The sequence below is a fragment of the Peromyscus maniculatus genome, chromosome 8 (genome assembly GCF_049852395.1).
Source record: "Peromyscus maniculatus bairdii isolate BWxNUB_F1_BW_parent chromosome 8, HU_Pman_BW_mat_3.1, whole genome shotgun sequence".
Classification (NCBI taxonomy): Eukaryota; Metazoa; Chordata; class Mammalia; order Rodentia; family Cricetidae; genus Peromyscus; species Peromyscus maniculatus.
This window is the reverse complement of record NC_134859.1, coordinates 52,141,853-52,154,511: the sequence shown is the minus strand read 5'-3', so window position 1 is coordinate 52,154,511 and position 12,659 is coordinate 52,141,853. Positions and strand designations below refer to the sequence as shown.

Sequence of the window (12,659 nt, the reverse complement as noted above, 5' to 3'; positions counted from 1 at the left end):
GACACAATGGTGGTGTAATGGTGTTTCCCCTAAAGAAACAGCCAGGCAGAGCCTACTGATGACACTTCCTCATCGTTCTGATGAAAGTGAGTGCCTGCTCCCTTCATCCCCATCAAGTGATATGCAGAAGCGCTGAGATACTTCTGTCTGTCTCTCGCTGTGTGTCTCTGTCTCTCTTTCATTGTGTGTGTGTGTCCCCAAGAACCCCCACCCCAGGAGAGTCCCCACGATCCTCTTCCATGCCCTCTGCAGGGCACAGTGGAATACTTATTTCACTTCTGTCTGGCGAATGCCCAGCAACTCTGCCACCACCACCATGGAGAGAATAGCTCTAGGAAAGCCTGGCACATCTGGGAGACGCCAAGACTCAGGATCATAGGTGCCAAGGTGTCTGCTGCACGGGCACAGGGAGTTTGGTGTGTGTCTGCCAGCTAGTGCCGGAAACTCTTGCAGACCCGGACGTCAGTGGTCTACAGGTGGCTTCAGTCCAGCCTGGGGAGGACAATAAGCCAGTACTCTAAACACTTCCATGCATTATCTCATTTAGTATTCGCATCCTCCCTTGAGGCAGGTCACCTGAAGCCATCCAGGTTTCGTGGTCATGGGCATCTTCCTGAGAAATCAGCTCAGATTTCAACTCAACTGCTCACGCTTTGATACGAGGACATGAGACTGCAGCTGGGCACGGCCGCACCTGGATGGGGACCCAGGTGGTCCAGGGACTTTGTTAGAGCCCTAGTCTCACCCACGTGTTAACAAGACACCCCACGGAGGGCGGAGCCTTGGGCATCTGGCTCTGAAACCCTGTTCACTTGGCTTGTTCACTCCCTGTCTACCACGGCACCTTCTTGCCCATCATGGAACAGGGCTTGACAAATGGTCAGCCTCCCTGGCCAAAAGCCTCCTTTAGACTCCCAGACTCAGGGTGCCCAGTTGCAACTGAGATGACATTGGTGGTGGTGGGCGGGGCTAGGGGGTGGGGGGTGGGGTGGGGACAAAATGGAGGGCAGGAAGCCTTTTCAGATTGGTATTTTTCCCATCCAGCCACAGCAGCTCCTTTGTGGCTTCAGTGCCTCCAATGAGTTGCCCCCACTCCCCACAAAGACTTTGCCAAAGAAAGCCCCATTGTAGGGGAGTGCTGGTCCATACTTCCTTCTCCCATTTCCCAGCACAGGCCTCCCTCCCCACATCCAACATGAGTCACAGAAGCCCAACAGAAGTTCAAAGATGCTTTGATAATGGGGCTTTCAAACAGGATGGGCCCAGCAGGATGGCAGCTGCTGCAGAGGTCCCCAACAGACCAAGGGAGATTCCCGTGCCAGAGGCTGGGGTAGGGGGGAGCTTGGCTTGGCATCTCCAGAATACCCAGGGTAATCCAGTGGCGTGGAAGCCACCATGGGATCCCAAGGCATCTTATCAGTTTTTGTAGCCACCAGGCCAGAAGCAGCCTGCAACATCCAGATCTGTGCAGCGTATCTCAGACACCGGTGAGAGATTCCCACGTTTCCAATTTCAGTGCTCACAGTTTATGGGACAGATGATTTCAGTCTGGCTAATTTAGCAGATCGCACGTTCTGGCCAAGGTCACTAGTTCAAAGATGTGCGCATGACCCAAGACAGTCCTATGAGAATGCATCCTTAGATTCGGGTTGGAATTACTAGGGAAAAAGAGGCATTATGGCAGTAGAATGCAAGCCTGAAGCTTTGGGTAGGCCTCTGGACAACTCACCCCATGGAACAGAGTCAATGCAGAAGACAGAATGGAGAAAAAGAGAAGGAAGCAAAGGCAGAGAGACTTCACCGTGCGCCGACAGTCACTAAGCCGCTCGAACCTTGCCAGACGCTGAACTCTCTAGGAATGTTCACTTACATCAATCTGGAGAGTCCCTTTGCCTTTGAAGTCAACTTGAGGAGGATGTCTGTAAGAAGTAATAGCAGTCTGCCCTTCCCTCGTCCAGCACCCCTCTTATAGCTGTGTGGCTTCAGCCTTTGCCTCCCTGGGCACTCTCTTTCTCAACCATGTGAACTCAGATCTCCTTCATCCCCCTCACTAAGGACACCTGGGATTGCATGAAGGATTATCCAAATAACCAGGGACAATATCAAGATCCTTAATGTAATTATATCTGCAAAGACCTCTTCACAAAAACCATTCATGCTCCTGGGGATTAGGAAAAGACAGATCTCTGAAAGCCACACTATCAGATGCCCCCCAACCACAAGAAGTCAAGCTGCTGTCTGAATGAAGATGAGGTGTGGTGAGCTCAAACCTGAGGGCTGTATGTGTCAGTTTCAAGACATACATACTCGGAGGACAGAAATGGCTTTGGGGAACAGTGGCACTGAAACTGTACTGATAGGTTTCCACTGTGGTTTGCAGACCCAGCTCAAAAAACAAGACAGTGAACTGGGGTTTCCCAAAGTGTAGAAAACCAGGGGTTTTCTAGAACGCTTGCAGCACCGAGATGAATCCTACATTAGGAAGTGGGTGGCCTAAGAGGTTCACTTTTTAAGCAGTTCCCTATTTATTTTGAGGTTTATTTGTGGGGGAAAAAAAGCAATGATTAAAGTCTATGACATCACTACCATTGAGCACGACACAGTAGTGATCTTAATCTACCTTGCTAGCTTACCAAGCCCATACAACCACTGCGTTGAACTTGGGAGCTGGGTTCAGATCTACACCTGGCTTAGATTCCCCACTTGATCTCCCTGGACAATGTCTGGAATAGTCAATCCCCATGAAAACGGAAATAATAATGATGCTGTTATTGAACAGATGGACATGAAGCATTTCTGACTGTCCTGTCCTTGTGCGTACTGCTGCGTGCCGCAGCTCCTTCTCTCAACCCTGGGTCCTGGTATCACCCTTACTAGAATGTTCTCGTGAGATCTGACAGAATAAAGCATCCATCCCATGTCAGCTAGGTCTCCTCTGTCTCCTATTTTGTTCAAGTCCCCTCACTCCAAAAGGGGCCTCCACTTCTCTGAGCTTCCTCCTGACTGGCTGGAGGGGAGTCTGAACAGAAGGTCCCCCCTTAGCAGTCTCCACAGAGCAACCTGGCCATTGTATCTTCAATCTTAAGGCAAGGGTGCTTGCAAACGCTCCTAGTCCTGTCCTTGGGTCTGGGCAGTTGTTTGCCTGTACAGCTCAGCTGCTCTGCTTCCAAGATCCTCCTATACCCTTGCTGGTGTTCTGAACCCCAGCTGAAAGTCCACTCCTTAAGTGAGTCAGGTCCCCCAGAGGGGAGCAGATCTTAACATTCCTTAATCTTGACACTATCTCAGAGGGTGGCCACTGTTACAGGCAACAAATGACCAGGGTGTGGTGTCTCTGACATTGGGATTGTTCTCTGTCCTTCAGAGCTCTTAGTATGAATCATGGTTGAGGCATAAGCCATGTGTGAAAAGCCCCAACAGGGCCTCCTGAACTGTTTACCCCGCTCAGCGAGAAGCAAAGTGATATCACACCAGTACTGCAAGAAGGCAAGCCCCACCCTATATGCTCCTGAGACTGGCTCTCCTCAGGAGTAACGCCGGGCTCCTGGTGCCTTTTCCTCTTTGGCTTTAAGAAGACTTTTGCTGGTCCCAGCTCTGGTGTCCTTCCTCAGTCTGAAGACAGAGACAGACTTCTGGGGGTCCCCAAGACCAGTCCTGTTTTTTTTTTGTTTTTTTTTTTTCTTTTTTCAGGGTTTCTCTGTGTAGCTTTGGAGTCTTTTCCTGGAACTCACTCTGTAGCCCAGGCTGGCCTCGAACTCACAGAGACCCGCCTGCCTCTGCCTCCCGAGTGCTGGGATCAAAGTTGTGCGCCACCACCACCTGGCCAGTCCTAGGTTTTATGGTTGGCTAAGAGAACACTTAAGACTCAGCAACTCTCTCTCTGCTCCTGGTTAAGCACATCCCAGCAAGAGGATGCAAAGCAAACTCCGTGAAGGGCTATAGAGAGACAGAGGCAAAGCCCTGAGTAAACAAGTCAAGTTCTAGAGTCCTCCCCAGGGAAATCCTCCCCCAGGTAGAGTCACATGGGGCATGCTGGATTCCTCCATCAGTGACAGTGACAGAAAGTTTAATCACAGTCACTGTCTACCAAGGAAGCTCCCGAGTCCTCAGGTCTAGAGCTTGCCCCCCTCCCCCAAAACACACACATGTGGATGTCAGAAAAGAACATCAGAGGTCCTCCTTCACCATTCTTTACCTTACTCCTTGGAGACAGGGTCTCTCAGCAAGCCTGGTGTTCAGTTGCAGGTGGCAAGCCGGAGCAATCATCCTGCCTCCTCCTCTCACAGAGCTGGGATCACAAGCATGGGTGTGGCCACACTTGGGTTTTTGGTTTGTTTTTTTTTTTTTTTTCCGGTGCTGAGAATCTGAACTCAGATCCTCACGCCTGTGTGCAGTCTTCTCTAAGCCAAGGGTCCAGAATTATTACTGGAGACTGCTGACAGGCATGGTGTGCCAAGCATGTAGCCAAACTGCAGGTTCCCAGAAGAAAAGCAGGTGTTTGTCATCAACTACACTGTATACAGGAATAGTTTAAGAAATGGGCCACCATCATCATTGAGGAAATGGTGGGAACTTCCCAAACCCAGCTGTGGCGTGCCATTACAAACTGGCTTGCCAGAGAGAGCAGATCAGCTGTGCTATTCTTTTTTTAAGAGTCATTCATTCATTCATTTATTCATTCATTCACTTAGTGTGATGGGTGCACGTGCCATGGCGTGGCAGCAATAACGATAACCCACTGAGCCATCCCACCTGCCTCTCTGCCAGCTCTTCCTGTTCCCTAGTTTAGAATGCTCATCAGGATGGTCCTCCCCTGCTGTCTAGCCTGAGTGACAAAATCCTGACATCAAATTCTAGACAGATGATATCTTCTGGAACGCTGTTGGCAGAGTGGTTACCTCCACAAAGTTCCCTGGTCCATGGCTGGCCTGTGCCCCTTGTTAGCCCAGGAGGAATTCCAGCCTCTGAGTTCAGTATGTCATGCTGCTGAGAATTTCAGGTAACAATAACCATCTCTGACAATGACTGTCAGGCACTGGGCCAGACATTTGACACCCAAGAAGCTCACTTACTATTAATATCACTGTTTTACGACGGAGTCACCCACAGCACAGAGACATGAAATGACTTGCCCAAAGTCACTTTGTTAGTGGGTTTTGAACTCCTGTCCATTTGACCCTGCAGCCAGTGACCTTTAACCCCCATATCCTGTAACTCCCTAGAGCCTGTCTTTCCTTGACCACCATCATAATTTTCAGCAAACTTAATATAACTTTTCTTCTTTTCTAATACTTTCGGTGGAATTACTTTCTTCCTTTAAAAATGGTTGAAAAGAAAACATTGTATTTATCTTCAAATAGGATATTAGTAACATTTGCTAGAAACCCATGGTACTCATAAAGATGGTCACAATGAAAATCCAGCAAGGATGTTCACACTAGGTAGATGTTGCTACCTACTGGGTTTCTCTCAGCCAGCTCCACTCACAAGCCTCTCCTCACCATAATCATGAACAGTGAAGAAAACAAAAGAAAGAGCCTTCTCTCTGTAGGATTTGTTGGGACTGAATGTCACTCTGACCAAGTCACTCTGACAAAATACTTGTGAAGCAAAGGTATATTTTGGCTCATGGCTTGAGAGTTTTTTACCCCATTACTTTTGGTCCTGTGGAGCAGAAAGCATCTTGGCATGAGTGGTGGAGAAAATCGCTCAACTTATGGTTGTTAGGAGACCAAGCAGGGGAAGAGGAAGGAAAGGCTGGAGTCTCAGTATCTCCATCCATGGTATGCTCCGGAGACCCAACTTCTGCTGGGCTCCAGATCCTACCATCTACAAATTAGGACCAGAGCCTAGGGACTATGCCTTCAGCAGGTGACCCTTGAAAGAACATTCTAGATCTACACTCTAGTACTCATTTAAGTGTGTCTTAGCACAGCACTTTGGCCAAAGCTTCCACTGGCAGAGAGTATGAACAGGGAACTAGGGCAGAGCAAAAATGCTTCACACTATAGGTGCTGTTCAGCCTGTCCAGTCTGGCTCATTCAGCCTAGCAGGAATTCCTGACTTCCGGTGTGTCCTACTCCTTAACCCCAGTCCTCAAGCTTGTCCCAGCCCCTTCCTTCTCAGTTTTTTTTTTTCTCCAGCTTCGGGGACAATTAAACACCACCCACCAGTAGCCTGGGTCAGCTGCCCCAGCCTCCTGTAACAGCTCCCACCCCAACTTGCTGTTGTCTGTCTCTAAATCCTGCTTCCTTGGGCTCTGCTCTGCTTGTCAGACTACCAGTCAGCCTTTTGCAGAGGAAAAATACCAGTGAGAATGCAATCCCTCTTGCTCCATTTCAGATCTAAGGAGTGTTATATTAAGAAGAGAGAGAGAGAGAGGCAGAGTGGACAGGTGTGATCTAGGAGATGGGAGTCAAGATGGCGGAAAAGCATATGGGAGCCAGAATTACACCTTTGCTCTAAGAACCAGGGACCTAATTCCAGAACCCCACTTCCCCATCCCAGCTTGACACCTCGTATGATCGATCCTCTAGCCTGGCATTTGGAATCCCTGTTAGTTCAACCATGAACTCTGAGGGGTCATCCAGCTGGGCCAGAGACTCTCCCTAAAGACCATCTAATGGGGTGCTTCCCATCGGCAAACCAACAGACACCAAAAGAGAGCAGGCCACCAGGTAACTGAGTCCTGTGGCTTTAGAAGCAAATGGATCTGGGTTGGAATCCTGGCTCCATCATCTCCTTGGGCAAATAATGAGATTTCTACACCTGAGAAATTGGACCCCAAATAATACCACATAGGCTGCTGTCGATTATGGGGACCACTCAAGAGCTGTGCTCAGTTCACATTATCTTCGTAGGACTAGGTCGAGAAATCAGGAGAGGTTGAGGCCCTACATACCAGCATGCAGACTTACCACAGCCCCTGCTTTTACCCATGGTCCCTTGCAGCATTTAGTTGTAAAGAATAAGAATCTGGCATCACAGCCCCGTCCCCTTCTCCGACTGTCTCCTAACACTGCATTACCTCTGCTCTCCCTGAAGTGGCCAAAGCTTTCCATTGGCCAGTGAAGGTTTCTTTGCTCACGGCTTGGAGACTGCCCTGAGGGTATCCAAATAACAGCTTTCCCTGCCATGCCAGAGGATCCTGTGGTAGAAAATTAGCTTTCTATGAAGGCCTGGAACCAAAGCACAGCCTCAGCAAAGGCCAGTTCCATCGCTTTCCCACCGAAGCATCTTTCTTTTTGCCCTCATGGCCCCACCCCCACCCCGCAGGGCTACAGTGTATAGAAGAGATTTGTCTTCTGGTGCTGTTCTCAAACAGGAGCCACAGTGAGGACTGGGGAGGCCCAGACAACAGGACTTGTAAAGGCAGGTGCCTGCAGCCCCAGGACTGATGCATCTGTGGCCCCACCATTGAAGGCACTTCCTACCTGTTCCGTGTCTAAAACCAAGGAACTCAAAGAAAAAGAAGGAAGCAAGTTTCAGCCTTTGACCCAGACCATCGCCCCTAGTGTAGCAAGCAAGGCTGCCCACCACAGGTAGTTGATATAAAAACAAAAGGTGCCGTTCCTGCCTGGGGAACAGAGTGACAACGGGATAAAGAGAGATGAAAGGAGACCAGGAAGTGGGATTTTGATTGGGTGCACAAAGTGTGGTGGAGTCGGGGATCAAAGATAAGTGACATGTGAATCACAGAGACACAGGCTTCCCAGGATGCAACATGTCCTGACAGGCTGTGTGGCTCAGCCTGAGAAACAGGAAAACTAGGAAGAGGTGGTCACTGTGCAGCCAGCCACCAAAGGAGTGAGTCACACCCCTTGCAGCTCCAGGCAGAGCCAGTGCAAGCTGGATTGCTAATATAAAGTTTGAGGCCAAGGGACATCCCACTTTGGCCAGGGCAGTGCTGGGTTCTATATGTACACTACCCAAGAAGTCAACTTAAATTTTAACTCACTCTCCTCTTTTTTTCTTTTGGTTACTGAGCACCAGGAGAAGAATCTAAGTACAAATGACAGCCTATAAAGCATAGCCATAGCATGGCCGCCACTGAGCCTGTCCTGAATGAAACATCCAGGCCGCCCTAGCCTCCTCCGTCATCAGATTCTAGTCTGACAAGGACAACATAGTGACCTGTGAGCACATTCATGTTTGAGAAACACTAATGTCAAGCATATGGGCTAGTTTACCAATGCAGTGGTACCCTCTGGGGATGTGCTGATGGAGTGTGTAACAGCCATGCAGACAGGTGTGGGGCTCAGAGGCACGTGTAAGTGAGACATCTCACACCAGCTCACTTCCCCAGCTGAATTCAAGGCTGTGTATACTTCCCCCTTCCCTGATTCACTGATCAACCCCGACATTAAACTGCCTCCTTGGAGCAGGTCAACCTCACTGAGCAGCGTTTCAGGGATTATTGACATGTCTGTTCATTTATTCATGCATCATGCTTATTCAAACAGTTGCTATGTCAGGGGCCTTGGACACACAGATCAATGACCCAGCCTGGTCTGGGAAAGAGTTTGCCTTCTCGCAGGAGAAAAAGACAACAAATGGGTGTAATACACGAGGGACTTGAGCAGGGATAGGTCTCAATATGGGGTGCCAAGGGAGCATCCATCAGGTCTTCCTCAAAGGAGTGCTGCCCAAGAGCCATCCTGAAGACATACTTCCTTTTTCCCCTGCACTTCCTGCCCCTCCTGCCTTGCTTCACTTTGTTACACTGACTGTATTTTATTTCCCATCTCCCTCAACAAACCTTTATAGAGTCCATTTATACTATGTAGGTGGTTAAGCTGGCATTTTGAACATGGACACTTGACTTCAAGCACAGCATTAATCAATAACTCTTTTTTTTTTCTTCTGAGTAATACAAATTCCCAGCATGCTTTGCCTTTGATCTTTCTCCACTTTCTGGGGGTTGGCAGTGGGATAAGCTAAGGACACTATTTTTCAACAAGTCCCGGAACTACCTGTTGTCTGTTATCACTTGCCACTGATGACAACTTTCCCGAAAAATAAAAATACCCAGATTGACTCAAGAGGAAACAGAAACCCTGCAGAAATCAATAACCTTCAAAGGAATTGATCCAAGGGTCAAAAAATCTACGTTTAAAACCTTAATAGCCCTGTGTGGTTTTCCTGTTAAGTTTTTGCAAATGTTTAAGGAACAGACAATAGCTGACAATCTTGCCCAGAAATCAAGATGAAAACATTCAGCTCCATTTATAACACCCCAAAAGCAACTTTAGACAACTTCAAAAGAAAATAACACAAGAGGGAAGGAATTTAAAAGCCTGCCTCCTAACCCCACTTAGCATTAAGTGTAAAAATCTGAAATAAACATTAGCAAATTCTAGACACGCAGAGGTGTGAAAACATCAGAAAATTCACCAAACTCAACACATTAAAAGATTACAAGAAAAAAAAAAAAAAACAAAACACAGGCTGGGCCACTGAGATGCCTCAGCAGCTCCAGGCACTTGCCACATAAGCCTGAGTTCAGTTCCTGGAACCCATGCAAAGGTGGAGAGAGAATTGACTCCAGAAAGCTGTCCTCGGACCTCCACAGGCATGCATAGCACACATGCTCACATATATACCGTACACCCACACGCAATAATAATAATAATAAATAAAATTACTTAAAAATCTAGGCTAACTATGCTGAAGATACAAGAATAATTAGTCCTTTAATAAGATAATGTACTTTTTTGTCCCAGAATCCCTGTTACTAGCCCACTGGCTTACTGGGCCACACATTGCCATGCAATTTCATAAGTCTGCCAGCTTTTCTAGGTCATTCAGAAAAGCGTAACTCATTATCCTCTCTCTCTCTCTCTCTCTCTCTCTCTCTCTCTCTCTCTCTCTCTCTCTCTCTCTCATGCTTTTCTTCACACTCTGGGCTTCCTTTCTTTTCCTTTAAATTTCCCCTCCCACGGCTGTTTGTCCACCACATGTCTGACCTCTGCTGTCTCACACAGCATGGCTTTTTCCCTTCTCTCCCCTGTTCTCCTCCTCCAGTATCTGCAAGTCTTACAGCTTGCCTACACTGGGTGTGTGCAGGCACAGGCTAGCTAACCTACATGCAGAATGAACGTTAGACCTGCCAGAAGTCAGTACCCATGTGGGATAAAAGCTCCTTGCAAATTAGGAATAGTAGGGATTTTTTTTTTTAGTTTCATAAATCATAACTAGCAAAAAATCACAGTTACTTGATACTTAATGGAAAACACAGGATGCTTTTCCATTAAAATCAAGAATTTTTTTTAAAAAAGGCTATTCACTACCATTGATTTTAAATACTGTATTGAAACAACTAAAAAAAAAAAAAAGAAGAAAGAAATAGAAGGATTACAGAGTGAGAAACGACCGAATCTTCCTGTGTTATAATTGTTTGCCTCTAAGGTCCGAGAAATCATACAGACAATCAGAAGTAACAAGACGGTTCATGGTTTATTAATAGAAACTATCAGCATTTTTATGAAGCAGCAACAATCGGAAAACATAATGAATGCTTAGGGTTCACATGGTTGAACTAAAGCATATTGTCTATCTCCACGCTCTCCTGAAACGTGATTAAAAGGACTTGAAAAGAATTAGACACAAAGCCGCAAAGGGGGAAAATAAAATAAAACAAGAGCTGACAATTAACGGGATGCAAAAACAAAATTTTAGACAACAGAAAGCAAGTGGATAAATGGATGACGACACATTGAGGAGCCAGCCGAAACCTGTACACTGTGGAGGAGGAGAAGAGAAACAAGCTGATTTTCACAGACAAAAACTCAGAAAGGCCCTGGAAGGCTCAAAGGCTCATATCAGGTAGAGGTGAGAAAAGTATGTCCTAGACCCCTTCCACCCATGGCAGCCAGTGGCCTGCTCTCCTCCAGCGGCAGGAAGGAGCTGCTCTCTGTCTCAGGGACACCTAGAGGCCAGGTGAGACAAGCCAGTTTGAAATAGGGCATTTATGGAATGTTTACAGCTGTGGGTTCAGAACAGCACATTTCCTTAGCAGAAATCTACTGGGGTGGAGGGGATACGTTTGTTTTTGTTTTTTTTTTAAATGGTAGAAAACTAAGGAAATGAAAGATGTGGGAACCCAAGAAATGGCCCCCAAAGCAAAAGAGAAGCAAAGGAAACTAAGGGTGGATTCAGAAAGATGATCTCAAGATGGCAACTGTTTACAAGCCAGCCCGGGGGATTTCTTCCATCATGGTGAAGACTATGACATGGGCTGAGAGTGTGTGAGAACGAATTGAAAGGCGGAAAGGAACATCTAGAAGAAAACGAACTCAGAAAATGAATTCCCCCAATTGTTCTCGTCATCATTTACTCTTGGTTGCTGTTTTCCTATCAATGAAGCAGAGGCCAAGAAGAAATCCAGTTGCAACCTCTACAGGGAAAATGAACATCACACTCTGTGATAACCAAATGTCACCATCACGCTGCCTAGCGGTAGTGAACGGTCACCCGCCTAGCGGTAGTGAACAGGCTATGTCTAGGGAAGATGTATGCGATGACAGGAAGGTCAGGTCTCATCTCCTGTAAGAAGTATGTAGCTAAGACTACTCAACTCCTGGGAGCAGGAAGCCCAGTCAGAGGGCATATCCCTCTGGGACCAACTTCTTCCAGTGAGGCTCTCCTCCAAAAGTTTGCAGAAATTCCCAAAATAGTGCCATTGACCAGAGAGAAAGCTTTTTAGCCACGGACGTGTAGGGGAGATTTCATATTCAAAGCAGAGTATTATGTCCCTGGGCCTTAAAGGTTTGTGTCCGTCTCATGCAAAATGCATTCAGCCTTGAAATTTTAGCAGTGCACAAAAGCCCAAGTCCAAAGTCTCTTGTGAAACTCAAGGCAAAGTGTTAATGGTAAGCGCCTGTAAAATAAAACAAAGCGAGTTGCCTACTTCAAAAACTGCAAAATAAAACAAAGTAAGTTGCATACTTCAAATGGCACAGTGTAGACAGTGCCATTCCAAAAGGGAAAAGGGGAGGACAGTAAGGAAGGCTCAAACCAAAGCTAGAGTGAAACCTATAGGGCGAACAGTAAACTCTGTGACTCCATGTTGAGCATCCAGAACTCGGTAGCATGAGATGAGCTCCGTCAGGCTTGCACAGCCTCATCCATGTGGCTTTGCCTGGAACAGCCCACATGGCTTCTCTTTGGGGCTGGCAGCTTTGCCTTCATACCCTCATATCTAGCCCTCTTTGGGAGCTATCTGCCGGGATCCTGACTCTATCGCATATTGCCTAGACTCTAAGACAGTGGTTCTCAACCTTTCCTAATGCTGCAACCCTTTAATGCAGTTCCTCATGCTGTGGTGACACCCCCAACCATAAAATTATTTCATTGCTACTTTATAACTACGTTATTAATTGTAATAGAAATATCTGATAATGCTGGTTCAGGGTTCGTGACCCACAGGTTGAGAACCACTGCTTTAGGGCCTTTCTTTGAAGTCTGAGTGGAAGCCTCCGTAACCCTATAAAACTCTCTCATTCAGCATGCTTGCAAAACCAGCATCATGTGGACAATGCCAATGCCTGGCACCAGCTGGAATAGTAGTTGGGCATCTTGAAACAAAGTGGCAGGGGTCTCTCCATGCCTGAGAAGCTGGTCAAGGTGTAATGGTGCACGAAGAAACCATTTCCTAGTGG

The 12,659-nt window shown here is 47.2% G+C and overlaps 1 protein-coding gene across 8 annotated transcripts in view; it reads right to left on the bottom strand.

Moving 5' to 3' along the window:
* Nucleotides 1-12,659, bottom strand: part of Gas7 (growth arrest specific 7) — a 244,088-nt gene that overhangs the window by 127,634 nt on the left and 103,795 nt on the right. Inside the window, exon 1 of one of the 8 annotated variants that reach the window (XM_076542637.1) lies at nt 4,196-4,281. The exons of 6 other annotated variants lie outside the window; for them this stretch is intronic. In XM_076542637.1, coding sequence (XP_076398752.1) covers nt 4,196-4,266 — 71 coding nt within the window. In that variant the 5' untranslated portion in view covers nt 4,267-4,281. Of the gene's footprint in view, nt 1-4,195; nt 4,282-12,659 lie in introns of those variants that run through there. One more of the 8 variants, XM_076542635.1, reaches the window with a different exon arrangement.